General features: G+C 63.3%; 5 protein-coding genes across 9 annotated transcripts; 3 read left to right on the plus strand and 2 right to left on the minus strand.

Annotated features, from left to right (window-relative positions):
• Positions 1-78: 78 nt before the first annotated feature.
• Positions 79-10,026, minus strand: NACA (nascent polypeptide associated complex subunit alpha). 5 transcript variants are annotated; one of them, XM_032093864.1, is made up of 11 exons: positions 9,915-10,026; positions 9,468-9,539; positions 4,278-6,472; positions 3,738-4,217; positions 2,648-3,488; positions 1,474-1,559; positions 1,295-1,372; positions 896-1,042; positions 630-758; positions 295-417; positions 79-206 (listed from the first exon to the last, which is right to left on the minus strand). In XM_032093864.1, the coding sequence occupies exons 2-11, from the start codon at positions 9,535-9,537 to the stop codon at positions 192-194; spliced, it is 4,164 nt and encodes a 1,387-aa protein (XP_031949755.1). In that variant the 5' UTR covers positions 9,538-9,539; positions 9,915-10,026; the 3' UTR covers positions 79-191. The 5 variants fall into 5 exon arrangements, with proteins under 5 accessions (XP_031949755.1, XP_031949756.1, XP_031949757.1 ...); XM_032093865.1 differs by having other exon boundaries at positions 2,648-3,113; positions 3,234-3,488; positions 3,738-6,472; XM_032093866.1 differs by having other exon boundaries at positions 2,648-3,269; positions 3,774-6,472.
• A 610-nt stretch (positions 10,027-10,636) lies between these two features.
• Positions 10,637-15,553, minus strand: PRIM1 (DNA primase subunit 1). The gene is made up of 12 exons (XM_032093930.1): positions 15,410-15,553; positions 14,889-15,043; positions 14,707-14,813; positions 14,555-14,628; positions 14,184-14,320; positions 13,872-13,930; positions 13,692-13,801; positions 12,497-12,733; positions 12,363-12,432; positions 12,201-12,286; positions 11,057-11,155; positions 10,637-10,838 (listed from the first exon to the last, which is right to left on the minus strand). The coding sequence occupies exons 1-12, from the start codon at positions 15,510-15,512 to the stop codon at positions 10,819-10,821; spliced, it is 1,257 nt and encodes a 418-aa protein (XP_031949821.1). The 5' UTR covers positions 15,513-15,553; the 3' UTR covers positions 10,637-10,818.
• Positions 15,554-16,305: 752 nt separating this feature from the next.
• On the plus strand, positions 16,306-20,708 carry LOC116436679 (retinol dehydrogenase 16-like). The gene is made up of 5 exons (XM_032093964.1): positions 16,306-16,480; positions 18,936-19,265; positions 19,399-19,657; positions 20,225-20,388; positions 20,466-20,708. The coding sequence occupies exons 2-5, from the start codon at positions 18,950-18,952 to the stop codon at positions 20,684-20,686; spliced, it is 960 nt and encodes a 319-aa protein (XP_031949855.1). The 5' UTR covers positions 16,306-16,480; positions 18,936-18,949; the 3' UTR covers positions 20,687-20,708.
• Positions 16,466-18,367, plus strand: LOC116436680 (retinol dehydrogenase 16-like). Its single transcript, XM_032093965.1, has 4 exons — positions 16,466-16,811; positions 16,945-17,203; positions 17,628-17,791; positions 17,956-18,367. The coding sequence occupies exons 1-4, from the start codon at positions 16,496-16,498 to the stop codon at positions 18,171-18,173; spliced, it is 957 nt and encodes a 318-aa protein (XP_031949856.1). The 5' UTR covers positions 16,466-16,495; the 3' UTR covers positions 18,174-18,367.
• Positions 20,709-20,797: 89 nt separating the features above from the next.
• On the plus strand, positions 20,798-26,758 carry GPR182 (G protein-coupled receptor 182). Its single transcript, XM_032093947.1, has 2 exons — positions 20,798-22,896; positions 23,985-26,758. Exon 2 carries the CDS (start codon positions 23,993-23,995, stop codon positions 25,106-25,108), a length of 1,116 nt encoding a protein of 371 aa, XP_031949838.1. The 5' UTR covers positions 20,798-22,896; positions 23,985-23,992; the 3' UTR covers positions 25,109-26,758.
• The last annotated feature ends 454 nt before the right edge of the window (positions 26,759-27,212 follow it).

Genomic DNA, 27,212 nt, shown 5'->3' on the forward strand with positions numbered 1-27,212 from the left:
TCTTCCCGGGAGGAAGGCTCCACCCTGGGGCCACGATTTCCAGGGAAGGGCAGGCAGCAAAGCATCACAGAGCAGCAGTTTCACCAACAATAAGCCACAACTTTATTAACCGATAGAAATAGTACAAATTTTAAATTTAGTTGTATTTTACTCTTCTCTGAAACACCAAAAAAGGCTCCTCCCTCCGGCGGCTACATCGTCAGCTCCTGTGGGGAGAACAGGAATCAGGAGCCAGCCCGGAGCCAGCAGCTGCCCCCCAGGAGCCCCCCAAACCTGCTACCCCCCACCACTCACCATTATCGCGTTTACGATGTCGTTACTGTTGTTCTTGAGGGCTCGCACGGCCTTCGCCCGCGACACGTTCGCCTGCGACATCACCAGCTCGATGTCTTTCACCTCCACGCCGGTTTCGTCAACCTGAGGGAGAACCAGAGCCCAGGATTAGTGCCAGCTCTGAGCCTGGCATGGGCTGGGATTGCCTGGATTGGAAGCCAGGAGGCCAGGCCTGCACTGCACACACCCCCAGGGAAGGGCCCTGCGCTCTGCCTTTGGCAGAGACACGGATGAAGGAGAGGAATGCATGGATTAACCCAAACCACAGCCCCACAGGAGCCCGGGGAAGGCGTTACCTCCTCTTCCTCGCTCTCCTCCTGCACGGTGGGGGTCTGTGTGTTTTCCTGGATGTTGGAAACAGGTTCTCCTTGCACTTTGAACTTTTCAGCAGCCGCCAGCTGAGCCTGCTGGGACAAGTCTTCGATCTGCAGGAGGGAAGGGAAGGAGCAGTGAGGCCAGTCCTGGGCAGTGCCAGCACATTCCCTAGGCAGGAGCCACACGGTGGACAGGTGACAGAAAGGAACCCTGGCACAGGGTCCTGCTGGCTCCAGAGTGGGCTCACCTTGGCCTCGCCGAAGACGATGTAGGTGTCTGATGCCGGGCTCTTGTACACATCTGGCTTTGTGATGACAAAGAGGATGTTCTTGGATTTCCGGATGGTGACTCTGGTGACTCCTGTCACCTGGCGAAGGCCCAGCTTGGACATTGCCTGAAAAACACGAGTGAAAGGTCAGTGAGGGAAAGAAGAACTCTGGAGCCAGCCCAGATGTGCCCACTTCTCTCTCCAGAGCCCCAGATCCAACATTTGCTGCATGGATACACATGGAAATGTGCTTTTACTGCCACGGAGCAGCACTCCCAGGTGGTCAGCTGGAAGGAACGCTCCAATCCCAGGACTGGTGAGATCCCCAGTGTGACTCTGAGCCCCGGGGCTGTTCACCAGGGACAGGTGAAGCCTCACCTTCCGAGCTTTCTTCTCGCTCCGGCTCTGTTTTGCTTTGCTGACGGGTTCTTCATCTATTTCAGCTGCTGCTGCGAGCTGCAGGGAGGGAAAACCAGAGGGATCCGTGACAATCCTGGGGTGACAGTCCCTGGCAGGGACTCTGATCCACCGTGGATGGCATGTGCCACCTGCCCTACCTGCGCCTGCTGTGTCGTGGCCTGTGTGGAGTCCTGCTCTTCGAGCTCTGGTACGGATTCATCGCTGTCGGACTCTGTGCCAGACCCTGCAGAGAGACACATCCCTCACTCCTCCCACCTCAGGATGCAGCCTTTGCTGCTGGCTCCCAGTGCAGTCAGTCACCAGTCAGCCCAGTTAGGTGGTGGAAGGAGCATTCCCTGCACTCCAAATGCCATCAGCAGGGTGGCAGGAATGGATTCCCAGCCTCTCCCCACGGTGGGAGCCAGGTGCCAGAGCCCCACAGGTGCCCGGAGGCTCCGGAATGAGTCCCCTGAGGCAGTTCCAGCCTGTGGCTCCAGCTCAAGGAGGAGGTGGGTGGCACTCCCGGGGTGCTGAGGTGGCAGCAGCCCGGTGTGACAGGGCCCCTCTTGACACCCCTCAAACCCAGAGCTGAGACACGGCACTGAGACCCCACTCACTGAGCCCTCGGGGCTGCTGCACATCCGTGGCAGGGGTGATCTGGGATAACCTGGAACCCCCTCCTGGGAATAGCCCCTCTGGGTGCCCAGAGGGCCACCAGCTGCAGTGCCACCACCAGGCTCTGACCCATAGCACTGACCACGCCAGTGACCGAAGCAGAGCCGGGTGTCCCCAGCCCTGGAGGCCAGAGGTCACCTGGAGGTGACCGTGATGCTCCCATGCAGCCATTACCTGGATTCAGTCCTGCTTCCTGCTCTGGGAAGGGCCTCTGTGCCCACGGCACACAGGAGCCCTGGCAAAGCTCTCTGCAGGTGTCAGGGTGTGCCGAGGGTTCCCAACACTTCAGGCAGAGTGTGGGGACAGCCCAGTTTGGCACCAGCACTGCCCACAGCCCCCCTTCCGCCGCCGGCCGGACACAGGGACACCACGTGGACACCACACACAGCAGGGACAGGCACGTGGCAGCTCCTCCCGAGCCTCCGTGTGAAGCCAGCTCAGCTCGCAGTGCCCATGCCACAAACCACACCGTGCTCCGTGCCCGAGGACACGCGTTAGTGACCACCGGGACCGTGCTGACCCCCGTCCCTCCCCGTGCCCCGGCTCACCGCCTGCTCGGCTCAATCTACCCCGACACGCCGGGGCCCCAGGCGGGGTTAGTATCCCGTGGGCAGCCAGTGACACTCCATGCACACGGCAAACCGCGGCCGCAAATACCCTTGTCATTCTTGAGGACGGGCTGCGGCGCCGGGGGGGCCAGGACCCCCGCAGGGGGAGAGAGCTCCAGCAGCACGGGCGGCTCGGGGGGGAGCAGAGGCGGCAGGTCCTCGTCGTCAGCGCCGAGCGGGGCCTTCGAGGGGGGCTTGGGCTGGGGGAGGCGAGTGGCCGGCTTGGCCACCTTGTTATTGGGGAGGGGCTGCTGCTTCTTGGCAGGGGGAGCGCTCGGGGCAGAGCCGGGACGGCCGGCATCAGCTTTTGTAGGGGTTGGGGCACCAGGAACACCCGTGGCTGCAGCAGGAGCTGTGGCTGGAGCTGCGGCTGGAGCTGCAGGAGTTGGAGTGCCCTTGACAGGGCTCTTTGGAGATGCCTTGGCCTCAGCAGGGCTTTTTGAGGGCGTTTTGGCCTCAGCAGGGGTGGCTGGAGCTGGGGTGGCTTTGACAGGGCTCTTTGGGGGTGTTTTGGCCTCAGCAGAGGCCACTGGAGATGGGGTGGCTTTGGCAGGACTCTTTGGGGGTGCTTTGGCAGCAGCAGGGGTGGATGGAGCTGGGGTGGTTTTGGCAGGGCTCTTTGGGGGTGTTTTGGCTGCTGGGGGAGCAGCTGGAGCTGGGGTGGCTGTAACAGGGCTCTTGGGAGGCACCTGGGCAGGAGCCGGAGGTGTTTTGGCCTCAGCAGGGGTGGCTGGAGCTGGGGTGGCTTTGACAGGACTCTTTGGGGGTGCCTTGGCATCAGCAGAGGCCACTGGAGCTGGGGTGGCTCTGACAGGGCTCTTTGGGGATGCCTTGGCATCAGCAGAGGCTGCTGGAGCTGGGGTGGCTTTGACAGGGCTCTTTGGGGATGCCTTGGCATCAGCAGAGGCCACTGGAGCTGGGGTGGCTCTGACAGGGCTCTTTGGGGATGCCTTGGCCTCAGCAGGGGCCACTGGAGCTGGGGTGGCTTTGACAGGGCTCTTTGGGGATGCCTTGGCATCAGCAGAGGCTGCTGGAGCTGGGGTGGCTTTGACAGGGCTCTTTGGGGGTGCTCTGGCCTCAGCAGGGGTGGCTGGAGCTGCAGGGGTTGGGGTGGCTTTGACAGGGCTCTTTGGGGGTGCCTTGGCTGCTGGGGGGGCAGCTGGAGTGGCTGTAACGGGGTTTTCTGGGGGTGCTTTGACCGCAGCAGGGGTGGCTGGAGCTGGGGTGGCTTTGACAGGACTCTTTGGGGGTGCCTTGGCCTCAGCAGGGGCAGCTGGAGCTGGGGTGGCTTTGACAGGACTCTTTGGGGGTGCCTTGGCCTCAGCAGGGGCAGCTGGAGCTGGGGTGGCTTTGACAGGACTCTTTGGGGGTGCCTTGGCCTCAGCAGGGGCAGCTGGAGCTGGGGTGGCTTTGACAGGACTCTTTGGGGGTGCTTTGGCCTCAGCAGGGGCAGCTGGAGCTGGGGTGGCTTTGACAGGACTCTTTGGGGGTGCCTTGTCCTCAGAAGGGGCAGCTGGAGCTGGGGTGGCTTTGACAGGACTCTTTGGGGGTGCCTTGGCCTCAGCAGGGGCAGCTGGAGCTGGGGTGGCTTTGACAGGACTCTTTGGGGGTGCCTTGGCCTCAGCAGGGGCAGCTGGAGCTGGGGTGGCTTTGACAGGACTCTTTGGGGGTGCCTTGGCCTCAGCAGGGGCAGCTGGAGCCAACGGCGCTGGAGCCACAGGAACAGATGGGGCAGTGACAGGGCTGCCCTTGGGAGACTTCTTGGCTGCTCCAGGGGAAGCTGGAGCTGGGGTGGCTTTGACAGGGCTCTTTGGGGGTGCCTTGTCCTCAGTGGGGATGGCTGGAGCTGGGGTGGCTTTGACAGGGCTCTTTGGGGGTGCCTTGTCCTCAGTGGGGATGGCTGGAGCTGGGGTGGCTTTGGCAGGGCTCTTTGAGGGTGTTTTGGCTCCTGGGGGAGCAGCTGGTGGAGCTGCAGGAGCTGGGGTGGCAGGGGCTGGGGTGGCAGGGGACGGGGGAGCAGCAACAGGGCTCTTGGGAGCAGCTTTGGCTGCAGGTGGGGTGGCTGGAGCTGGGCTGGGGGGAGTTGGAGTGGCAGCTGGGGCAGCAATAGGGCCCTGGGGAGCATCTTTGGCTGCGGGAGGGACAGCTGGGGAGGGTGGAGCTGCCATGGCCAGTGTGACTGGGGCAGAGGGGGCAGTGACCGGGCTCATGGGAGCTGCTTTGGCCACAGGAGGGGTGGCTGGAGCTGCCACTGCTGGTGTGACTGGGGCAGCAGGAGATGTTTTAGCCACAGGAGGGGTGGCCAGAGGTGCCACAGGCAATGTGACAGGGACAGAGGGGACAGCTGGGGCAGTGACCGGGCTCAGAGGAGGTGTTTTGGCAACAGGAGGGGTGGCTGGAGCTGCCATGGCCAGCGTGACAGGGACAGAGGGGGCAGCCGGGGCAGTGATTGGGCTCAGGGGAGGTGTTTTGGCCACAGGAGGGGTGGCCGGAGCTGCCACTGCTGGTGTGACAGGGACAGAGGGGGCAGCTGGGGCAGGGACCGGGCTCCCAGGAGCTGGTTTGGGTACAGGAGGGGTGGCCGGAGCTGCCACTGCTGGTGTGACAGGGACAGAGGGGGCAGCTGGGGCAGGGACCGGGCTCCCAGGAGCTGGTTTGGCCACAGGAGGGGTGGCTGGAGCTGCCATGGCCGGTGTGACAGGGGGGCAGCTGGCAGAGGGGACAGCAGGCACAGGAGCTGCTGCAGGGAGCATGGGGCTCGCTGGAGGCCCTGGGACAGAGACGGCAGCTCCCAGAGCAGGTGTGGACAGGGCAGGAGCCACAGGAGCTGCCGCAGCTACAGGCGCTGCCTGAGGGGCCGGACTCCCAGGAGAGGTCCTGGCCACCGAGGGAGGGACTGGGTGTCCCACAGCTGGGACCACCGGGGCAGGGCCCACGGGACAGGCCTTGGCAACAGAAGGAGCAACTGGGACCAGTGGTGAGACTGGAGCACCAGGGGCTGGGCCTGGTGGGGCAGCAGCAGGATGCCCAGGGGACATCCCAGCTGGCAGCAGAGGGATAGGGGGTGACAAGGGAGCTTTGGGGGCAGCTAGGAAGATGGGTGGAGAGATGGCACCGACCAGGACCGGGCACTGGGTTGGAGCTGGGGCTTGGGGAGAGGCTGGAACAGAAGGCAGTGGCGTGGAAGCAGGAATTCCAGGAGACACTGGGACTGTGGGAAGTGGGGGTGATCCCGGGCTCTGGGGACACACTGCCATGGTGGGAGCAGGCAGCAAACTGGGAGACACTGGTGGGGGAGATGCCAGAAGGGGACGGGATGGGGGAGGTAGGAGAGGGGATGGGGCTGTTCCAGAGGCAGGGAAAGGGGCTGGGGCTGCTCCAGCGGCAGGGAGAGGAGCTGGGGCTGCTCCACAGGCGGGAAGCGGGGCCAGGGGTGCAGCTCCCACAGAGGCAGCAGCGGGAGCAGCTTTCATGGGAGAGGTGAGAGCAGCTGGGAGAGAACTGGGGCTCACTGGGGGGGCGAGGGGAGCTGCTGTCACTGCAGCAGAAGCAGCAGCCAGGCCAGGTGACACTGGAGCCGGGAGTCCTGGAGACACTGGGCTAACAGGGGCAGGCCCTGGAGATCCTGGGGCTGCAAAAGCCACCGGGGAATGCGGAGCGGGAGGAGGGGCAGCGGTGACTGGGCCAGGCAGAGCCGGGGCAGGGGGCTGGGGGGGCACGGAGAACACGGGGATGGCCGCAGCTGGGACCATGGGGGGGGACACGGGGCCCGGGGGGCCCGGCAGAGCTGTGGCAGCGCTGGGCGGCTGCACCGGGAGAGCCTGGGCGGATGGAGATGGAGTCAGAGGTGGGGAATGAGCAGCATGAAGAACAGCTAAAGGAGAGAAACACAGTGAGCCATGAGAGGAGGGAGGGAGGGAGAGAGGGAGGGAGAGAGGGAGGGAGAGAAGGAGGGAGAGAAGGAGGGGGCAGGCAGCCAGCCCTGGCTGTCCTCTGGCCTCTGTGCCTGGCTGCTGGCCCAGCAGGCACCGCCTGGGCTGCCAGGGTCAGCATGGACCGGAACGCTCATCCCCTTCTAGAACCCAGCACCGATTTTCCCGAGAACCCTGGAGTGGCAGGAGGCACTCCCTGAACCACCAGGAAGCCCCAGGGATGCAGGGACCCAGCTCTGCCCTACCAAAGGGACTGTCACAACCTCCGTGGAGTCCCAGAGGTCTGGCAGGACCCGCAGGGCTGCTCCCGAGCCTGGGGGTCACCCCCTGAGCTGCTGGGAGCAGGGGGGAACAAAGACCCACCCGAAAAGAGGAAGGAAAAGTCAAATATCACCCACTGGCATGTGGAATTACTCCTGGAGCGCTCTGGAAGCCCCCTCCCTCCAGCTGTGGGTGACATGGGCAGGTGCCCTGAGGGCACAAGGACATGGGGGTGGTGGGGACAGGCCCCCCAGTGCCCCCCAGTTCCCTGGAAGCTGTTAGGGTTAATGGAACTGCAACCCCCATAATGGCACACGCTGGTTAATGCGGCACACGAGGGGTTACAAGAGGGTCCCGAGTACCTGGAGCAGGGATGGGAGCAGGAACGGGGGCAGCTGGAGCTGAACGGGGAGAACAACAGTTTATTAGGGCAAGTCCCACTGACCGGGAGCACTTGGCTTCCAGCTCCAAGGGAAGCTGGAGAGAGCCTGGCCGTTCCCAACACCATTCCCAATGCCAGCTGGTGATCCAAGGGCACCGCTCAGGCAACAAGCCATGAGAGGGCTCAGCTTCCAGCTCCTGAGCCAGAGCTGAGAGCCTGGAGAGAGCCCTGACATTCCCAATGAAATCCCTAACACCAACCAGCAATCAAGGGGCACTGTTTAGGGACGAGGCCATGGGAGCACTCAGCTTCCAGCTCCGAGAGAGCCTGAACAGAGCCCTGACATTCCCAACGTCATTCCCAGCACCCACTGGAGATCCAAGGGCACCACTGAGGGAAGAGCCCAGGAGAGCCGGGGAGGGCAGTGCTGGTCCAACTGGTGTAACCGGCCCCGCTGCCGGCTGGGAGAGCAGAACCGGCCCAGCCACGGTGCCGCCCTTTGGCAGCGTGTCACGGCACCGGCAGCTCCGGAGCCCAAAGCCAGCCCCATTCCAGGGATCCTGTCCCTCCCAGCTCCAGGCCAGGTGGCCCTGCCAGGTGCTGTGTCCCTGTCCCACCCTGGGATCAGGGTCACACTCGTGTCCTGCTCTCGCTGCCACCCAGGGCAGTGACACGTGCATGGAATGCAGGGAATGACATCCCTTTCCCTGCCCCAGGAATGGGGGACTGAAAAATGCTTCTAATGCCCCATTTTACCCCAAACTGCTCCAAAGCACAGGGCCGTGGGAAGGATGGGAAGGCCTGGAGCTGGACATCAGTGCCAGTGGGTGCCAGGGCACTTCCTGCTCCAGGGAACGTCCTGGTGCCTCTGAAAGGAGCAACAAGTCCTGCCAAGGGCTGCGCTGGGCCCGGGCCTGTCACAGAACAGGCTGTGCAGAGCCACGCTCTCCGAACAACGCTTCATCCCTGCCTGCTCTCCCAGCTCCTTCGCCAGCTCCACTGGCACCATCTGAGCACATTCCTGATAAAAGCAATCATTCCCACTTGTCGCTTCTCCCCCCACAGCCCCACCTTTCCACAACCCCTTCTCTAAAGAATTCCCCAAACCCACGGAATTTGTAAGGGATGCTCAAACCACCTGGGCGACAGAGCCTGCCCAGAGCTGAACCTCCGGATCAGCGAGCACCAGCCCCATCTCCAGGGTTTTTCCAGGGACCAGCAAATGTCCACGGAACACGATGAACATCCAAGAAGCTGCCTGAGGATTCCCACAACACCATCAGAGCCTTGAGAGCAGCAGAATTTTGGGAGTTGTCAGTTGAGAGGGACAGAAGAGCCATCCCAGGGAGGGGGCCCCAGCCAGGAATTCCAGCTACGCAGGGAGGGATAAGGAGCTCAGCAGTTCCCTGGGAATCATCGACGCAGCTGTCACAGCAACAGCCATCACTCAGCTCCCTCCTCGTGTCCCTCTCTGTCACCAACCCTGGTGGTCCCAGATCCAAGGGGACAGCACCCAAATCCAATGAGAGACTCCCAAATCCAACAGGGCAGACCCCCAAAATTCAACGAGAAACCCCCAAATCCAAAGGGACACACTCTCAAATCCAACAGGTTAGATCACCAAATCCACTTAAAGACCCCCAAATCCAACAGGAGAGCCTTGTTCACCCTCGTGCCCTGAGCGGCCCCCTCAGATCAGGTGACAACACCCAATCAAGGAGCAGACCCAAAATCCAATGGGAGACCACCGAATCCAGCAGGAAAGACCCCCAAATCCAACGGGACAGGCCCCCAATTCCAATACCCCGAGCTGACCACGGCCGCTTCCCTCCCACTCCCACCCGGCACTGGGGACCACCCAATCCAGGCTCCGAGCGGAGCCGACCCATCCCCATCCCCGTCCTCGTCTCCGGCATTTTGGGACACGAGGGGCCCCTGCTCCCATGACTCCAGTCACGTTCCGTGTGGGATAACCCGCGTGTTTTGGGTGGGAAACCACAAAACCGGCCCGATTTGTTTTGGCCACAGCACGAGGACACCGAGACACCATGGAATGGACACCCCAAAACCCCCGGCATGGAATGGACACCCCGAAACGCCTGCGGCGGAGCTGACAACACTCGAGCCGGGGTCACACAACCCCTGCCGCCACCGGCTCCTCGCCCACCGGGCGACCCCCGCCCCACCCTCCCCGGGGAGCTGCAGCTCCTTCCCCCTCCTCCCGCAGACCCCGCCACGCGGGGGGATCCCGGGAATCACCCCCAAAACCGCCCCGGAGCAGCTCCCGGCCTCACCTGTCTCCGCCTGCGGCTGCGGCAGCTCCTGCTCCGTGGCCGGGACGGTTTCTGTGGCTTCGCCGGGCATTTCTACGGGAAGGGAGAAACCGACAGGCCCGGGCTCGCCGGAGCTCCGGGACAGCCCGGGGGCGACCACCGGTAACTCGTCCTTCCCACCCCACTCGGAACACCACGCGCCTCCCACTACCGGGAGAATCTACCGAGACAACTCGGCCGCACGGCACGGGCACAGCCGGAGCCCGAGCCCGGTCCGGGGCCTAGGCCGCCTCCTCCCCCCCCCCGCCGGTACGCGGGGCCGCCCCCTCTACCCTGCCCGGCGCGGCCGCCACCCCATCGATGGCCTCAACCGGGTCCTCCCGGCCTCCCGCCCGTTCCACTAGTGGCAAGCAGAGCCCTAAGCGGCGGATGGCGGTGGATGGCGGCGGATAGCGGCGCGGGACTCACTGTGCGGGGAGCGGGGCCCAAGATGGCGGCGGAAAGAGACCGAGAGGGCAGCGCGACTTCCGGAAGCGCGGGACTTCCGGGGCAGGGGGAGAGCCCGGCAACACGGTCCGGCCCGGCCGCCACGGCCGCGCTCCGGAGTTCCGGACTCTGTTCGGGCCCCACCGTGGGTGTGGGCAGCCCCCCGGAATGGGGGTTGGGGTCCCCCGGGGTGGGGTGGGACCCCCCTGGGAACGCGGCGAGGAGCCCTCCGGGTGAGGGATGAGATGCTGTGAATGTGCGGCCTGGTTTCAGCGTGGGGCAGGGATTCCTGGGGCTGGCAGGGACTCCGAAGGCAGGGGTCTAGGCAGGGGTGAGGGGTCCGGGCAGAGTTAGGGGGTCAGGGCAGGGGTCCAGGCAGGGGTGAGGAGTCCAGGCAGGGTTAGGGGGTCAGGGCAGGGGTCCAGGCAAGGGTGAGGGTCCAGGCAGAGTTAGGGGGTCAGGGCAGGGGTCCAGGCAGGGGTGAGGGGTCCAGGCAGGATTAGGGGGTCAGGGCAGGGGTCCAGGCAGGGTTAGGGGGTCAGGGCAGGGGTCTGGGCAAGGTTGAGGGGTCCAGGCAGGATTAGGGGGTCAGGGCAGGGGTCCAGGGGACTGGGGGCAGCGACCCCATACTGCAGAGCAGGGACCCCCTCCCCCAGCTCCTCCCCTCCTTGCAGGGACCCCCACCCGCCTCGGCATACAGCACACGGGTGACCAGAAACATTTAATGGTCTTTGCGTAGAAAACAGTGCAAAAGGTACAAAAACTGTGGAAGGGGCAGGGAGCCCGTGTGTGATTCGGCTGCTCCACGGCACTGGGACCCCCAGGCCAGTGGAGGTGACAAAGGCAGAGGTGACCATGACAGGATGTGACGCTGGCAGTGGGTCCCTCAGAAATCTCCTTGCAGGTCTGCGAAGAGGAGAAATGGGAAGTTTTTTCCAGACAAAGGAAAGCTGTCACAGCAACAGCCATCACTCAGCTGCCTCCTTGTGTCCCGCTCTGTCACCAACCCTCGCCCCAAATCCAACAGAGCAGACCCTCAAATCCAGTGGGAGACCCCTAAATCCGTTATCAGAGTCAGAAGGTCCCACTTGGGGTCCCTTTTGGGCACCCCCCCCAGCACTCACCGCTCCGACGGATCCGCTCTCCCCGCCGGGCGCTTTCCATTCCCTCCACAAACTGCTCGAAGACCCTCACATAAGGGGCCAGGCTCGTCTTCTTGTAGTCTGGAGGATTTGGGGAGTGGGCAGAGGCGGGAGTGGGTGTTGGGGACCCCCAAACTCCAACCCTGACCCCCAAACCCCAACCCTGACCTCCAAACCCCGTCCCCCAAACCCCAATCCTGACCCCCAAACCCCAACCCTGACCCCCAAACCCTGTCCCCCAAACTCCAACCCTGACCCCTAAACTCCAACCCTGACCCCCAAACCCCAATCCTGACCCCCAAACCCCAACCCTGACCCCCAAACCCCGTCCCTCAAACTCCAACCCTGACCCCTAAACTCCAACCCTGACCCCCAAACCCCAACCCTGACCTCAAAACCCCAACCCTGACCTCCAAACCCCATCCCCCAAAATCCAACCCGGACCCCCAAACCCCAACCCTGACCTCCAAACCCCATCCCCCAAAATCCAACCCGGACCCCCAAACCCCAACCCTGACCTCCAAACCCCGTCCCCCAAACTCCAACCCTGACCCCCAAACTCCAACCCTGACCCCCAAACCCCAATCCTGACCTCCAAACCCCAACCCTGACCTCCAAACTCCGTCCCCCAAACCCCAATCCTGCCCCCCAAACTCCAACCCTGCCCCCCAAACTCCAACCCTGCCCCCCAAACTCCAACCCTGACCCCCAAACCCCAATCCTGACCTCCAAACTCCAACCCTGACCTCCAAACCCCAACCCTGACCCCCAAACCCCAATCCTGACCCCCAAACCCCAATCCTGACCTCCAAACCCCAACCCTGACCTCCAAACCCCTTCCCCCAAACTCCAACCTTGACCCCCAAACTCCAACCCTAACCCCCAAACTCCAACCTGACTTCCAGACCCTGTCCCCCAAACTCCAACCCTGACCCCCAAACTCCAACCCTGACCCCCAAACCCTGACCTCCAAACCCCAACCCTGACCCCCAAACCCCAACCCTGACCTCCAAACCCCGTCCCCCAAACCCCAACCCTGACTTCCAAACCCCAACCCTGACCCCCAAAACCCAAGCCTTGACCCCCAAAACCCCATCCCCGACCCCCAAACCCGAGCCCGGCTCACCCCTCGCACGGCGTTTCGGCTCCGTCTCCCCGACATCCTCCTGCTCCCCGTCGCTGCCGGCCGTGTCCAGCTCATGGCACAGGGAGCTGCCGGAGAAATGGGATGTGCTGGGAGGGCTCTGGCATCACCGAAACCCCCCCATAGTGCTGCCAGCTCACGTACGTGATGGTGGGGACAGCAAACGGGTCAAACTGGTCCAGTCTGTGCAGGTCCAGCGGCACCGAAACGCGTCCTGCGACAGAGCAGGGTCACCGCGGCCGCCCAGCCCGGCGGTCCCCAGGCTGCCCCACACCCACCTGTTTTGGGGTGGACGCTGAAGGGGCTCTTGAGGAGGTGCCCGAGGCCTTTGCTGACGTTGATGTCGAGGCGGGGGAAGCAGAACTGGAGCATGACCTCCCAGTCGGCGTAGCACGGCCCCAGGGCCACCCCCCGGCCGCTCGCCCGCGTCCGCTCCACGCGGCCCCGCAGCAGCTCCCAGCGCTGCACCGAGTCCTTCTTCTTGGGGAACTCCGCCTGCAGCGGCTCCCGGTACTGTGCTGGGGGGGTCAAGGCTCATCCCAGACTCCCCGACCCCGTTAACCCCATGTTTTAACCCCGTTTTAACCCCGTGTCAACCCTGTGCAGGCCCTCCCTCCCAAATCACAGAGAGTCACAGAATGAACTAGGTTGGAAAAGACCTTTGAGAGCATCAAGTCCAACCTATGCCCTAACCTAACACCTCCTCATCAACTAAACCACGGCACCGAGTGCCACATCCAGGCTTTTCTCAAACACGTCCAGGGACGGTGACTCCACCCCTCCCTGGGCAGACGATTCCAGTGCCCAATCACTCTTCCAGTGAGGAATTTTTTCCTGACGTCCAACCTGAACTTCCCCTGGCGCAGCTCAAGGCTGTGTCCTCTCGTTCTGTCAGTGGTTGCCTGGGAGCAGAGCCCGACCCTCCTCTGGCTACAGCCACCTTTCAGGGAGTTGCAGAGAGTGATGAGGCCTCCCCTGAGCCTCCTTTCCCCAGACTAAACAGCCCCAGCTCCCTCAGTCGCTCCTCACAGGGCTTGTGTTCCAAGCCCCTCACCAGCCCTGTCACCCTCCTCTGGACACGTTCGAGCGTCTCCACGTCCTTCCTGAACTGAGAGGCCCAGAACTGGGCACAGCACTCGAGGTGTGGCCTCACCAGTGCCGAGTACAGGGGAAGAAGGACTTCCCTGGTCCTGCTGGCCACACTATTCCTGATCCAGGCCAGGAGCCGTTGGCCTTCTTGGCCACCTGGGCTCACTGCTGGCTCATGTCCAGCCTGCTGTCCCTCAGTCCCCCCAGCTCCCTCTCTGCCTGGCCGCTGTCCAGCCACTCTGTCCCCAGCCTGTAGCGCTGCAGGGGTTGTTGTGGCCAAAGTGCAGGACCTGGAACTTGAAACTGTTAAACTTCATGCTGTTGGACTCGGCCCATCCATCCAGCCTGTCCAGATCCAGCACAGCACAGCACCAGGAAGGATATCCTCCGGGATGAGGGCCAGCACCTTGTCCCAGCGCTCTGGGCTGCCCAGGATGTCCTGCCCCAGCAGTGCATACTCCTCAAAGTATTTCTCCACCACGCCAACTGAGCGCCTGCGGGGAGCGGGATGGGCTCAGCGCCCGCCGGTGCCTGCAGGGATGGGCTGAGGGGGTCCCCACCCACCTGATGAAGGGGTGGACAGGGTGGGAGAGGTTCACCTTCTTCACAGTGTCCGCTCCGCCCTGGGGGACAGCGGTGGTCAGGCTGTGGGGGTGGGCAGGGGGTGCTTGGCCCCCCCTAAACCCAACTTCAGTAGGGTCAGGGGGTGCCCAGACCCACGTGCACCCACCTTCACCAGGGTCAGGGGTGGGCAGGGAGTGCCCAGATCCCCATAAACACACCTTCAGCAGGGTCAGGAGGTGCCCAGGCCCCCATAAACCCACCTTCACTAGGGTCAGGAGGGGGCAGGGGGTTTCTGGCCCCCCGTGCACCCACCTTCACCAGGCTCAGGTACTCCACAGCAGCCGCCCGCAGTGCCGGGGACCATTTCCTCACCGCATCGTCGCACACCCAGCAGTGGACACCCCTCCGGCCAGAGTACACCCACAGGCGATGCTGCACACCCAGGTCCTCTGCAGGGGGCACAGATGGGTTTGGGGGGCACAGATGGGCTTGGGGGTCACATTGGGACAGGCTGTGGCGACCACCCAAAGCTGACGGTGCCACAAACCTGCCGGGCACCAGCATGTGCCCCAGCTCGGTGAGAGCATGGCCCGGCCCCTCTTTGGGGTCTGGGCATCGCTGTGGGGCCGAGCGTGGTCTGGACGTGCACAGTCAGGGCCCACACGTGTCCCCAAGCCCCTCACCCACGAGCGCGCGGTCGATGATGCGGACGGCGATGGTCATCAGTGTCCAGCACTTGGAGCAGATATCAGCCGAGCTGGGGGCAGAGTGACGGGGGTCAGGTGGCCACCCCACACCCTCGAGGCCCCTCGCAACCCAGAGCCCTCCTGGGAACCTGCAGCAGGTCCGGACATCATCGTAATCCGTCATGTCGATGTCAAAGACCAGCTCCTTCTCCTGTGGCTGGAAGGCTCCCAGGTGCACCGTGTTGTGCTGGTTGGGCTGCAGGAGGGACGGGACGGGCTCAGTGGGGCCAGGGACCCCTGCAGACCCTCGGTCACAGCGCCCGGGACTCACCCTGTGGGAATAGACGGCCCCGATGTCGATTTTGTAGGGGTTGATCTTCTGCAGCTCCCGCTCCAGCTCCTGGGGACTGCCGAAGGACTGGAAGCGCAGGTACACATCATCCCGCAGGGTGAAGGAGAATTCCCGCAGCTGGAAGTAGTTCTTCACTGGAGGGACACGGGAGGGTCAATGCCGTCCTGAATCCCCCATCACAGTCGCCCCCAGGCCTCCCCTTCCCTGCTCCCCCGGTGTCCCGGTCAGTGCACCCACGCACCGCCTGCCCCCGGGCCCGCTAACGTGCTCTGGGACCGGGGATCGCGGTACTCCCATCTGATATCGGTGCCCCCCGCCCGGTATCGGTGTCCCCCATGGTGCCCCCGCCCCTCCCACGGTGTCTCCGGCCATACCCCCGGCCCGGTACGGCTGCCCACCGCCCGGTACCGCATCCCCGACGGCGCCCCCCGCCCCGTATCGACGCCCCCCGCCTGATACCGGTTCTCCCCCCGCTCGGTACCGGTTCTCCCCCCGCTCACCGCCGCCGTAGCTGAGCCAGCGGCCGTAGGGGCCGTGCGGGAAGAGCCGCCGGTAGAAGACCGGGAGCAGCTCGGGCAGCGCCGCCGGCTCGAACCGCGCCATGGCGGGAGCGGGGCGGCGGGAGGCGGCGGGAAGCGGCGGCGCCGGGCCCGGGGGCCGCCGGGAGATGTAGTCCGGCCCCGGGCCGCCGGGGAGCGGGGGCACCGGGACCGGGGGCGTGCACACCGGGGGAGTGGCACGGGAGTAAAGCATCGGAACCGTCCCGGGATGGAGGGGAGGGGATGCCCCGGGGCCCGGGGGGTCCCGGGATCTGGGGGAGTCCTGGGGTCCCGGGGTGGTCCTGGAGCGCTGAGGTCCGAGAGGTTCCGGGATTCGGGGAGGTACCCGGATCCGGGAGGGTCCCGGGGTGCTGAGGTCCGGGGATGTCCCGGGATCCGAGGGGTCCCCGGGCGGATGGCTGCCGGGGCGCTGAGGTCCTGGGATGTCCTGGTGTCCGGGAGTGTCGCGGGATCCGGAGAGGTCCGGGGGCGTGGGGGTCCGGGAGTGCCCCGGGGTGCAAGGGGGTCCCGGGACGAGGTGTCCAGGGTTGACCCGGGGTCCGGTGAGCCCTGGGGTGCTGAGGTCCGGGGGGTTTTCGGGGTGGTCCTAGAGTCTGGGAGGGTCCCGGGGTAGTCCCGTGATTCGGGGGGCTCCGGGAGCGGGAGGGCGCGGGGATGTTCCGGGGTCCGGGGGCTTCCCGGGGCGGCAGCGCAGCGGTGCGGGAACCCCCAGGCGCTGCCCCGCTCCCGTTAACTCTTCCCCGCAAGAGCGGCCGGAGCGAAGCCCCGGGACACACCCCGAGGCACTGCCCGCAGCCCGGCGGGCTCCAGGCGGCAGCACCGGGACGAGCCCCGTAAGAGGACGGGGCGGAGCCGATCCCGCATCGCGGTAGTGCCGGCAGGCCCCGCAGCATCTCCGCGGTCGTTGCCCCGGTGGATCCGCCAATTAATTATTAACAGCGGCCAGCGGGCAGGGCCAAGGTCGGGACAAGCCGCTCCCGGGCCGCTTCCCAGTCCCCATCCTGGTGCCGGGTGCCGCTGCCGAGGATGTGGCTGTACGTGGTGGCGGTGCTGCTGGGGCTGTTCCTGCTGCGGCGCTGGCACCGGGAGCGGCAGACGGTGCCGCGGCTCTCGGAGAAGCACGTGCTGATCACGGGATGTGACAGCGGCTTCGGGAACCTGCTGGCGCGGCAGCTGGACGCGCGTGGGCTGCGGGTGCTGGCCGCCTGTCTGACCGAGGCCGGGGCCGCGCAGCTGCGGGCGGCCACCTCCAACCGGCTCCAGACCGTCCTGCTGGACGTCACCTCCAGCAAGAGCATCGCCGATGTCACCGCCTGGGTCCGGGAGCGTGTGGGTGATCGAGGTAGGATGGGGTTGGCACCCCTATTGTCACCCCACTGTCACCCCACCAGCTCTCCTGCCACCTCACCCACTCAACACAGGCAAGGCTGGCATGGGCTGGGGAACAGCCCCAGCTCATCCCATCCCCTCTCCAGGGCTCTGGGGGCTGGTGAACAACGCAGGGATCGCCATCCCCACCGCCCCGAACGAGTGGCTGACCAAGGAGGATTTTGTCAAGGTGCTGAATGTCAACCTGGTGGGGCTCGTGGAGGTGACGCTGAGCCTCCTGCCGCTGGTGCGGCGGGCGCGGGGCCGCGTGGTCAATGTGGCCAGCGTGATGGGCCGCGTGTCCTTCTTCGGCGGTGGGTACTGCATCTCCAAGTATGGTGTGGAGGCCTTCTCTGACAGCCTCAGGTAATTCTGACCCAACAGGCACCATCCTGCTTTCCCAATTTGTTTTTCCAGACTTTGTCTGGCATAGCTATCCACCCCCATCCTCACGCAACCGTGGCTGAGCACGGGTCGAACTCATATCTGCTGCTGAAGTGTGAACGGTTCCTCTACTGCCATGGAGCCTCCCCTGTGGACATTGCTCCTGTCCAAGATCCTGCAGGACATGGCCCCGCTGTCCCGAGCTTTGCTTTGTCCCCAACCAACCCAGATGTGGCAAATGTTTGCTGACACACTGTCTCAGCCACGTGCCAGGCTGGCACAGGGTCCGCTGGTGTGGTCGGGCTCTGCTCCATGCCTCTGGCATGAGGCTGCATCCCGTGGGAGATGCAGGCATGGACACACTCTGGTGCTGCTCCCATGGCCCACAGGACTCAATCCCTTCCAGGCTTGAGATGAGCAGCTTTGGGGTGAAGGTCTGTGTGATCGAGCCAGGCTACTTCAAAACAATGATCACCAACACTGAGAACCTGGAAAAGAATTTTATTTCCAGCTGGCAGAAGCTTCCAGAGGAAATCAAAGCCAGTTACGGGGAGGGTTACTTGAGGCAGCGTAAGTACCTCTCCCAAAGGCTGAGCGATGCTCTTTCTCTCCTGACACAAGACACATCCCCAGGGCCACGGGGGTCCCATGGGAGTGCCACTGCCCCAACACCCCATGGAGCCACTTGGCTCTGCTCAGCTGCAGGCTCTCAGTGGAGTTTTCTGCCTCCGCAGTTGTGGCAATGCTCAAGGTGATGCAGAAGGGCTACAACTCCGACCTGTCGCTGGTCACGAACTGCATGGAGCACGCGCTGACCAGCCTCCACCCCCGCACCCGCTACTCTGCCGGCTGGGACGCCAAGCTACTCTACATCCCCCTCAGCTACCTGCCCTCAGCCCTCAGCGACGCCCTGTTCTCCTTGTTCTGCCCCAAATCCTTTGGGAAAGCCTAAGGCGGGGATGCAGTGGGCAGCCAGGACCGGGCAGTGCAGAGCGGGATCCAATGATGCACGGCGGCATCCAAAATTGGCCGCAGCTGAGGCCATGCCAAGGTCCCTGAATTTGTAACTGAGTGTACATCTCACCCTCTGTCCCCTGCTCACAAAAGGGTTTGTCCTGAATAAAGACCCCCTGTCCTCTCCTGGCAGAGCGTGGTGTCACTCTCAGGCTGTGGCACCGAGGCTGTGCTATGGGGGCTCCTGGAGGCTCTGGTTGTTCCCCTGAGCACCTGCTCCATTCAGGGTGCAGCCCCTGCCAAGTTGCCAGGGGACTTGCCCAAACGGGCACCCGCGGTATTAACACACACAAGTACAGGTCAGACCTGTTCCAGATTTCCCTCTAGGCAAAGGACCAAGCAGCCTCTTATAGAACCGTCCTCCTCTGCTTCCTCCTCCTCCTCCTGGCAGAGCTGGTTGGTGGGAGCTGTCCCGTTCCATCACCGCATTTGGGGACACTCTCCCCCACCAAAGCTGGGTGAGAGGGGAAGGTCCAGGGTTGGTGCTGCTGACGGTGTCTGGAGGGTTCCAGCAAATCCAGCTCTGTGGGGCATTGGGATACACCTGCTAAGGGCACAGCAGAGCCCCAGGCACAGGGAATGGCGCAAGGCAAAGCCAGGAATTACAAACCAGGAGGACAAAATTCGCCACGGGTGCTGCCGCAATCCTGGCTCTATAAATGTGGTCCGAGCATGGCCGGCACAGGCTGTCACCGTGCGGTCCCGCTGCCGAGGATGTGGCTGTACGTGGTGGCGGTGCTGCTGGGGCTGTTCCTGCTGCGGCGCTGGCACCGGGAGCGGCAGACGGTGCCGCGGCTCTCGGAGAAGCACGTGCTGATCACGGGATGTGACAGCGGCTTCGGGAACCTGCTGGCGCGGCAGCTGGACGCGCGTGGGCTGCGGGTGCTGGCCGCCTGTCTGACCGAGGCCGGGGCCGCGCAGCTGCGGGCGGCCACCTCCAACCGGCTCCAGACCGTCCTGCTGGACGTCACCTCCAGCAAGAGCATCGCCGATGTCACCGCCTGGGTCCGGGAGCGTGTGGGTGATCGAGGTAGGATGGGGTTGGCACCCCTATTGTCATCCCACTGTCACCCCACCAGCTCTCCTGCCACCTCGCCCACTCAACACAGGCAAGGCTGGCATGGGCTGGGGAACAGCCCCAGCTCATCCCATCCCCTCTCCAGGGCTCTGGGGGCTGGTGAACAACGCAGGGATCATCATCCCCACCGCCCCGAACGAGTGGCTGACCAAGGAGGATTTTGTCAAGGTGCTGAATGTCAACCTGGTGGGGCTCGTGGAGGTGACGCTGAGCCTCCTGCCGCTGGTGCGGCGGGCGCGGGGCCGCGTGGTCAATGTGGCCAGCGTGATGGGCCGCGTGTCCTTCTTCGGCGGTGGGTACTGCATCTCCAAGTACGGCGTGGAGGCCTTCTCCGATAGCCTCAGGTACGGCTGTGGCAGCCCCCGGAGCTCTGCCGTGCTCGTCCAGCAGCCCCGGCGCTGCCCCGCTGTCCTCACACAGGATTTCATGCTGCTCTTCCCCGTTACGTCTTCCCCAGAGAGCTTGTGAAACGCTGACCCGGCCACCCGCGGGGCGGGAGCGTGGGCAGGGCTGGAGCCGTGGTTGTGCAATCAGGGGAAGGGTTTCAAGGAGCTCTAGGGCAGAGCACTGGAGGGATCCTGGGGCGGGGGAAATGGGAACGCCCCGGGGTCCCGGTGCGTCCTGGAGTCCGGGAGGTCCCGGGGTCCTGGGGTGTCTCAGGGTCTGGGGTTCTGGAGTCCGGGGGCGCTCCCGGGATCTGGGAATGCTCCCGGGATCTGGGGCGATCCCGAGGTGCTGAGGTTCAGGGGGATTCCAGGTTCCCGGGATTCAAGGGGGTCCCTGGAGCATGGACAAGGCTCCCCTGTGCCCATGAGGGGATGCCGGGGGGGGGTCACGGGCTCCCCCTCGCTCCCCCTGTCTCTGCCCTCCTCGGGGCAGCAGCTCCCGCTGATGTTCCCACCCCGGGCCAGGCGGGAGCTGCGTCCCTTCGGGGTGCAGGTCTCCATCATCGAACCTGGAGGCTTCCAGACGGCGATTATCGACCCCGCACCGCTGGTGGAGGGCTTCGCTCGCCTCTGGGAGCGGCTCCCGGCAGAAGCCCAGGCAGCCTACGGCCGCCACTACGTGGACAAATGTGAGTCCATCCCCACACGACACCGTCACCTCCGGTGACCCCACCTCCATGGGGCTGACCCCCTCGTGTCCACCCAGATGCCAAGACCACCACCCTGCTGCACCGCCTGAGCAGCTCCCGCCTGTCGCACGTCACCGATGCCATGACACACGCGCTGCTCTCCCGCTGCCCCCGCAGCCGCTACGCCGCCGGCTGGGATGCCCGGCTCATCTTCCTGCCCCTCAGCTACTGCCCGGCCTGGCTGTCCGACACCATCCTTGGCCTCCTCCTGCCCATCCCGGCCAGCGGGGTGCCCTGAGGATGACCACCAGAGCGGGGGCACGGACAGGGAGCCCGTGGGTGACTCGCGCCCCCGAGAATGTGCCCAGTAAAGGCGGTGCAATGCTGGAGCTCCGGCCTCGGAGGTGTCCGATGACCACCTGGCCACGGTGCTAGTGACCCTTCCCACCGGGGGGTCCCGTGGCAGGCCCCCGGCTGCTGCCCGTGCCCAGAGCAGCCGCGTATCCCGGGATACCCCGGTTCGGCTGGCAGGGAAGGAGCTGGGAAAGGCAGCGCGGTGTTTATCCATTATGTGGGCATGGCGTATCCAGGGATGCCCCGGCTGAGCTGCCAGGGAACGGGCTGGGAAAGGCAGCGCGGTGTTTATCCATCCCGTGGGCTCGTGGGCGGTGATCCCTGCGTCACTCACCGCGCTAATTAAGAGCTGATTAGCGATCAGTAGCTGAGAGGCAGACTTCTGAGTCTGCTGTTGCCTGCGGGATCAGAGCAGCGCCAAGGCAGCCCCGATCCCCCCAGCTCGGGCAGGGGCCGAGCCCACGCCGGACCGGGACCCCCGGGATGCGATGGGGAGGACGAGAGGGATGAGGAGGAGGCGGGACCTTGCACAAGCTGCGTTCAGCTCGCCGAGCTACTTCCCCAGCCAAGGAAGCTTCTCCGAAGTGTTTCCTTTGGCTTAGCAAAGTACAGCGTCCCCGGCAGCCCCCGCACGTCGCGTTCGGGGCCCGCGTGTCCCCGGGGGCCGGGATGCAGCGTGCCAAGCCCCCGGAGCTGCTGCCTTGGCTGCACCTGCCGTGGGACACCTGTGCCCGCATCCCTCCGGCAGCGCCCCGGGCCGGCCGCGGCTGCCCGGGGAGGCAAAGAGCGGGAGAACGGCAGATCCCCGGCGCTGCCTCCGCCTGGAGCCCACCTCTCCAAACCCTGAGGGAGGCTGGGGGCTCCTGGGCACGCATTTGGGGTGCTGAGAACCTTGGGGCGCCCCAGGCATTGCGGTAGGGACGGGCAGAAGAGGCTGAGTCGCCTGTCCCGCTCCCCGCGGCTCAGCTGGCTTGGAAATACACCCGGCTCGCAGACCTCGCCATTCCCACCAGGATCAGCAGCCCCAGCACAATCCTTGACGGCTCCCAGATCCTGCTCAGTCCCAGAGTTCGCTGTGGAATTTCCCTGACCTGTTAAAGAGAACCAGCAGAGCACTGCTTCCCCCTCGGGTTGGGCAAAACCCCTGAGCCCCTCGGTGGCAGAGCGGCCCCTCACCACCCCCACGGCCCCATCTGAGCCAAAATGTGCCCGGGGCCAGCACGAAGCTGCTGAGTTCCTGTTTGGAAGCCGGTCGTGCCAGGGCCGGTACCTGCCCACGGGGTCAGCAGCGCTGGGCTTGTTGTTGTGAGCCCCGACTTATCAGTGCCTTCGTGCTTCCCCGCTCCGGCCGTGCCTTCCTTCCGAGCCGATTGTTGATCCCGCAGTCTTGTCTGCGCTGGAAAAAAGGAGATTTCCTGCAATTGTTTCGCAGGACTTGCAGATCGATGCAAAAATTTCTGCCTATCAGCCCCCTCCCCAGCGCCGGGGCAAGGCTTGAGCCCCCTCCCTTCCCCTGCCAGACCGCGGGGCAATCACGGCTCTGTGATTAATTGCTGCCTGGCCAGAGGTGCTTCTCTGCCGACATACATCTGCCATCGGCTCCTGCGGGAGTGCTGCCCGGGCAGAGAGTTCAACTTTCAGCCCTTTTGCCCCGAAAAGAACCCCGAGCTCACCCTGATATCGACGTGGCACCAGGGGCAGCTTTGGCACCTTTGTTATAACCCACCCCAACCCCGCAGGATTCCCAGCGCTGAGGCAGGACCTGGGATGTATTTTCCCCACAGCAGAATCTAGGCAGGATCCAGCCTTCGAGCCCAGCGGGGTGACAGTGGAGGGGACCCTCAGGAAGCCTCGGGGACCCCCGTCCATCCCCAGGCACCTGCGGCTTCCACACCGACACCAGCCCGCGGCCTCCCCGCACCCATCCCCACCCTGCGGCAAAATCAAAGGGGAGCCGAGTCCCGGGGCTGGAAATCCAGCCGAATGTCACCCGCGCGGGGCTGTCTCAGGATGTTGCACCACGATGGTCATTTCCTGCCCAGGAAGCGGCCACCAAGCCCACCCGAGCTCCGTGCCCAGAGGCGCGCGAGCTGCCGAGCCGAGAGGATCCCCCCGCTCCCGAACAGCCCCCGCGCAGCCCTCGCTCAGCCGCCGGTGAGCCAGCTCCGTCCCTCCTCCCTCGTGTCCCTTCTCCTGTCCATCTATCCCCTTTATCACCTATCTGTCCCCTCTCCCATCTGTCTGTCCCCTCTCCCGTTTGTCTGTCCTTAGTCCTGTCCTCCTGTCCCTTCTCCTGTCCACCTGTTCCCTCTCCCATCCATCTGTTCCCTCTCCCATCTTTCTGTCCCCTCTCCTGTCCATCTGTCCCTTCTCCTGTCCATCTCTCCCCTCTCCTGTCCATCTCTCCCCTCTCCTGTCCATCTGTCCCGTTCTCCATCTCTCTCTCCTCAATCCCAGTGGTCTCTCAGGACGTGCAGCGCAGAGGGGCTGGGAGGTTCAGGAGCCCTGGGGGTGGCAGATCCAGCCTCTCGCTGGTTTTGGGGCCGGTGGGTGTCAGCCTGGGTGGGTGTCACCCCTTTGCCACAGGGATGACGCTCTCGCAGGGGACACCTGGCTGTGGCTTGGTCCCGGCTTGCCAGGCTTCAAGTGCAGCAGGAAGACCCCACTGGCCCTGCACAGCATTCCCAAGGGAACTTGGGCATGAACGCTGCTCCTGAACTCTTGCAGCAGCACGAGGCTGGACGGGGTCCGCAGCGTCTTCGCTGTGAGGACGCAGCTGTGCTGGGATCAGAGCTCTCGCTTGGGGCAATAAGAGGATGTTCAGGTCAACTGCATTTCCCTGAAATTTATAATTTTGCCACCTACTTGGAAGTCCCGATGGCTCCCAGCAGAGTGAGGGTGGCCGGCAAGTGACCACACCCTGAGGGCTTCGGGGCGGGGGGAGCAGTGGCTTTCCTGCTGGAGCTGAGTCTCTGGGACAGTCACTGGCACCTGTCTGTGCCCCAGACCAGGCTCTGGGACAGGGAACAGCCGCCACATGTGGTGGCTGTTGTTTGCGGCTGGCATTTATCCTGGGGTGTGAGGGGATCGCCTGGGTGGACACAGCATCTTTTCAGGGTTGATGTAGGGGGTCACTGTGGGAGTAAAAATTGGGTTAGAAGCCCCCAGAAGGATTTTTTTAAGCCCCCACAAGGGCTCTGTGTTTCAGGCTGCTAAGGTCAGTGCTCTCCCTTTCCCTGCAGCCACCAGGATGGCCGAGGTGACCAGTGTCCCCATGGAGACACACACTGTCCGCATGGAGACACACACCGTCCCGAGTGAGTACGGGGACTACCACAACTGGTCCGAGCTGTTCCACCTCCTGAACCACACCTACACCTACTGCGAGTTCAGCCTGGACGAGAACGTCAAGCGGGTGATTCTCTTCATCCTCTACCTGGTCATCTTCGTGGTGGGCTTGGTGGAGAACCTCCTCGTCATCTGGGTCAACTGGCAGACACGGGGCAACAAGAGCTTGGTCAACCTGTACATCATCAACATGGCCATCGCTGACCTCGGGGTGCTGCTCTCGCTGCCCATCTGGATGCTGGAGGTGATGCTGGATTACACCTGGCTCTGGGGCAGCTTCCTCTGCCGCTTCACCCACTACTTCTACTTCGCCAACATGTACGCCAGCATCTTCTTCCTCACCTGCCTGAGCGTGGATCGCTACGTGACCCTGACCAGCTCCTCGCTCTTCTGGCGCCGGCACCAGCACCGCGCGCGCCACGTGGTCTGCGCCTGCAGCTGGGTGCTGGCCGCCGCCATCCCCTTCCTGGAGGTGGCTCACATGCAGCTGGTCAACACCGGGGAGCCCATCTGCATCTTCATGGCCCCCTTTGAGACCTACGACGAGTGGGCGCTGGCGGTCAGCTTGGCCACCACCACCATCGGCTTCCTCATCCCCTTCCCCATCATCGCCGTGTTCAACGTGCTGACGGCGCGGTTCGTCCGGCGCACCAAGCCCGAGAGCCGCAAGCACTGCCTGCTCATCTACGCCTATATCGGGGTGTTCCTGCTCAGCTGGCTGCCCTTCCACGTTGTGCTGACGCTGCTCACCCTCGAGGGCAACCACATCGTCCTGCACTGCACCTTTGCCCACCTCCTCTACTTCTTCTATGACATCATAGACTGCTTCACCCTGCTCCACTGCGTCATCAACCCCATCCTCTACAACTTCCTCAGCAAGAACTTCCGCAGCAAACTCATCTCCGCTGTGGTCAAGTACATCCCGAAGGACCACGGTGGCCAGAAGGGCGCCGACAACTCCTCCTCCAGCACGCAGCACTCCATAGTCATCGCAAAGGACAACAGCCCTCCCAACTAAGGGGGGTTGGACTCTCCCAGCCTCTGTCGTGGTGCCTCCCTGGGGACAGTGGGATCGCTTCTCCTGGTGCTGAGGAGAGAATTTGCTCGGACACAGCTCTTCTCGGCTGGGCACCTCCCGTGGCAGGATGAGGTGCCAGGTTTGAGGAGAGTTGGGAGCTATGGACATCTTGCCTCTGGAGCGTTGCTGCATCCAGCCTAAAGACAGGATAAAAGAGATTCCCTGTTTTACAAAGGAAACCCTTGCAATAATAAAGCCACTCAGTTACTGCGCTCAGCGTCTGACACAACCCAGCCCCCGAGATCTGATCCCCATCCTGCCCCAAGCTGTGGGGTTGGGGTGCATGATCTGCCCCATCACGGGTGTTTCTGCACCCCCAAACTGTTCCTGACCCCCAGCCCTGCGCATGGCACTGCCTGGTGAGTGCCATCCCGAGTGGGAGAGAAGGAATCATCCCTTTGGAACACAAACCTCCCCTCACCATGCCCAGCAACGTCCAGAGCCTGATTTTTGAGAGATGAAGGCAAGGCAGCCCAAGGGGCTGAGCAGGGCATGGACCTGAGGGGAGGAACAATTTGGATTCAAGATCAGCAACTCTTTCAGAGCAATTTTGCAAACTCAGTGGTAAATTAGCAATGGTTAAACTGAGTTTCACTGGGCAGGGCTTCTCCAGACTGACTTTGGGTCCCCCATCCCGTTAACTCCAGCCTTCTCTGGAGCATCCCCTGGCAGGTTTTTATGGTCATTGGGTGCATTTCTCAACTCCACAGGGCTCCAACAGCCCTTTTCCTTCCACTAAAATCCCTGCAGGAGCTTGGGCACGTACAGAAAACCTCGGAGCCACAGCGCGGGCTGGGCTTGTGCCATGCGAGGAACTGGAGTATCTGGATAAAGTTCATCCTTGTCCGGATCCTGATCCCAATCACGTGCTGCGGGTCGAGCCCTCGGTGGGGGAAGGTGACAGAGCGACAGGCGCCGGAGTCCATAAATCTACCAAAGGCCTTGAGCTGCTTGAGGAACACGTCGTGAAAAAAGCAAAGCATAAGCAGTTCTGGGGACAGGATGCTGGAGCAGGGGGTGGGAGCAGGATGTCCCGGGAGAAGCCCCTGACCAGGGCTTTAAGGCGGATACGGGGTTATCGCGGGACGGGCTGGGAAAACTCTGCCAGTTCCAGGGGTCCTGCAATGGGGTAAAACCCTAAATACCTCAGGGTTCCTTCTGCAGGACGTTCCTTTGTATCCCGGGACACGAGCACTGAGGGAACAATCCAAATCCACATCTTACATGGAAACCCTGGGAAGGGAGCAGCTCTCTCCTCAGAATTCCCGGTTCAGGGCAGCAGCTCGGGCTGTTCCTTAACTCTGTTCCTCACACCTGTGAGCACAGAGCCCCGGGGGCCGTGAGACCCCAGGGGCTGTGAGACCCCCGGGCTGAGATCTGCATCCACAGGACCCCACCACTTTCATCCCCTGATCCTGAATCCTCCCTGAGCTTCCCTTTGCCAATTCCCTCCCATTTCCAACGAAGAAATGGATAATAAATACACAACCAACCACTTGCTGTGTGACATCACCGGGGTAAAAATGTATTCAAGATACTTAAACGTGTAAAATTTGGTATTTCACCTAATAAACTAAATTTTTAACTGTCTTAATTTCTCTGCAGTTTTGCCCATAGACCTCAGGGCCAGAGTGGCCTCAAATAACCTGTCACCCACGTGGTGACCTGGGCTAGGGCACCCTGTTCCTGTGTTCTGCCACCCTCCATGGGAAGTTCTTCCTTGTGTTGAGCTGAAAGCTCTCGTGGTTTCATTTATGGCCATTGCTCCTTGCCCTGTCACGCCACTGAAAAGTCTGGCACCGTCCTCTTGGCACCCACCTTTGAGGTTTTGTTATGGACTGATGAGATCCCCGCTCAAATGGGATATTTATATGGATATCTGAGTTATTTCTATGGATTAACAGAATCCCCTCTCAGTCTTTTCTCCAGACTACTCAAGCCCAGCTTCCACAGTCTCTCCTCATCACCGCGTTGCTCCAGACGCCTCAACACCTTCGTAGCCTCTGCTGGACCCGCTCAAGTAAATCCTTGTCTTTCCTGAACT

The sequence above is a fragment of the Corvus moneduloides genome, chromosome 30 (genome assembly GCF_009650955.1).
Source record: "Corvus moneduloides isolate bCorMon1 chromosome 30, bCorMon1.pri, whole genome shotgun sequence".
Classification (NCBI taxonomy): Eukaryota; Metazoa; Chordata; class Aves; order Passeriformes; family Corvidae; genus Corvus; species Corvus moneduloides.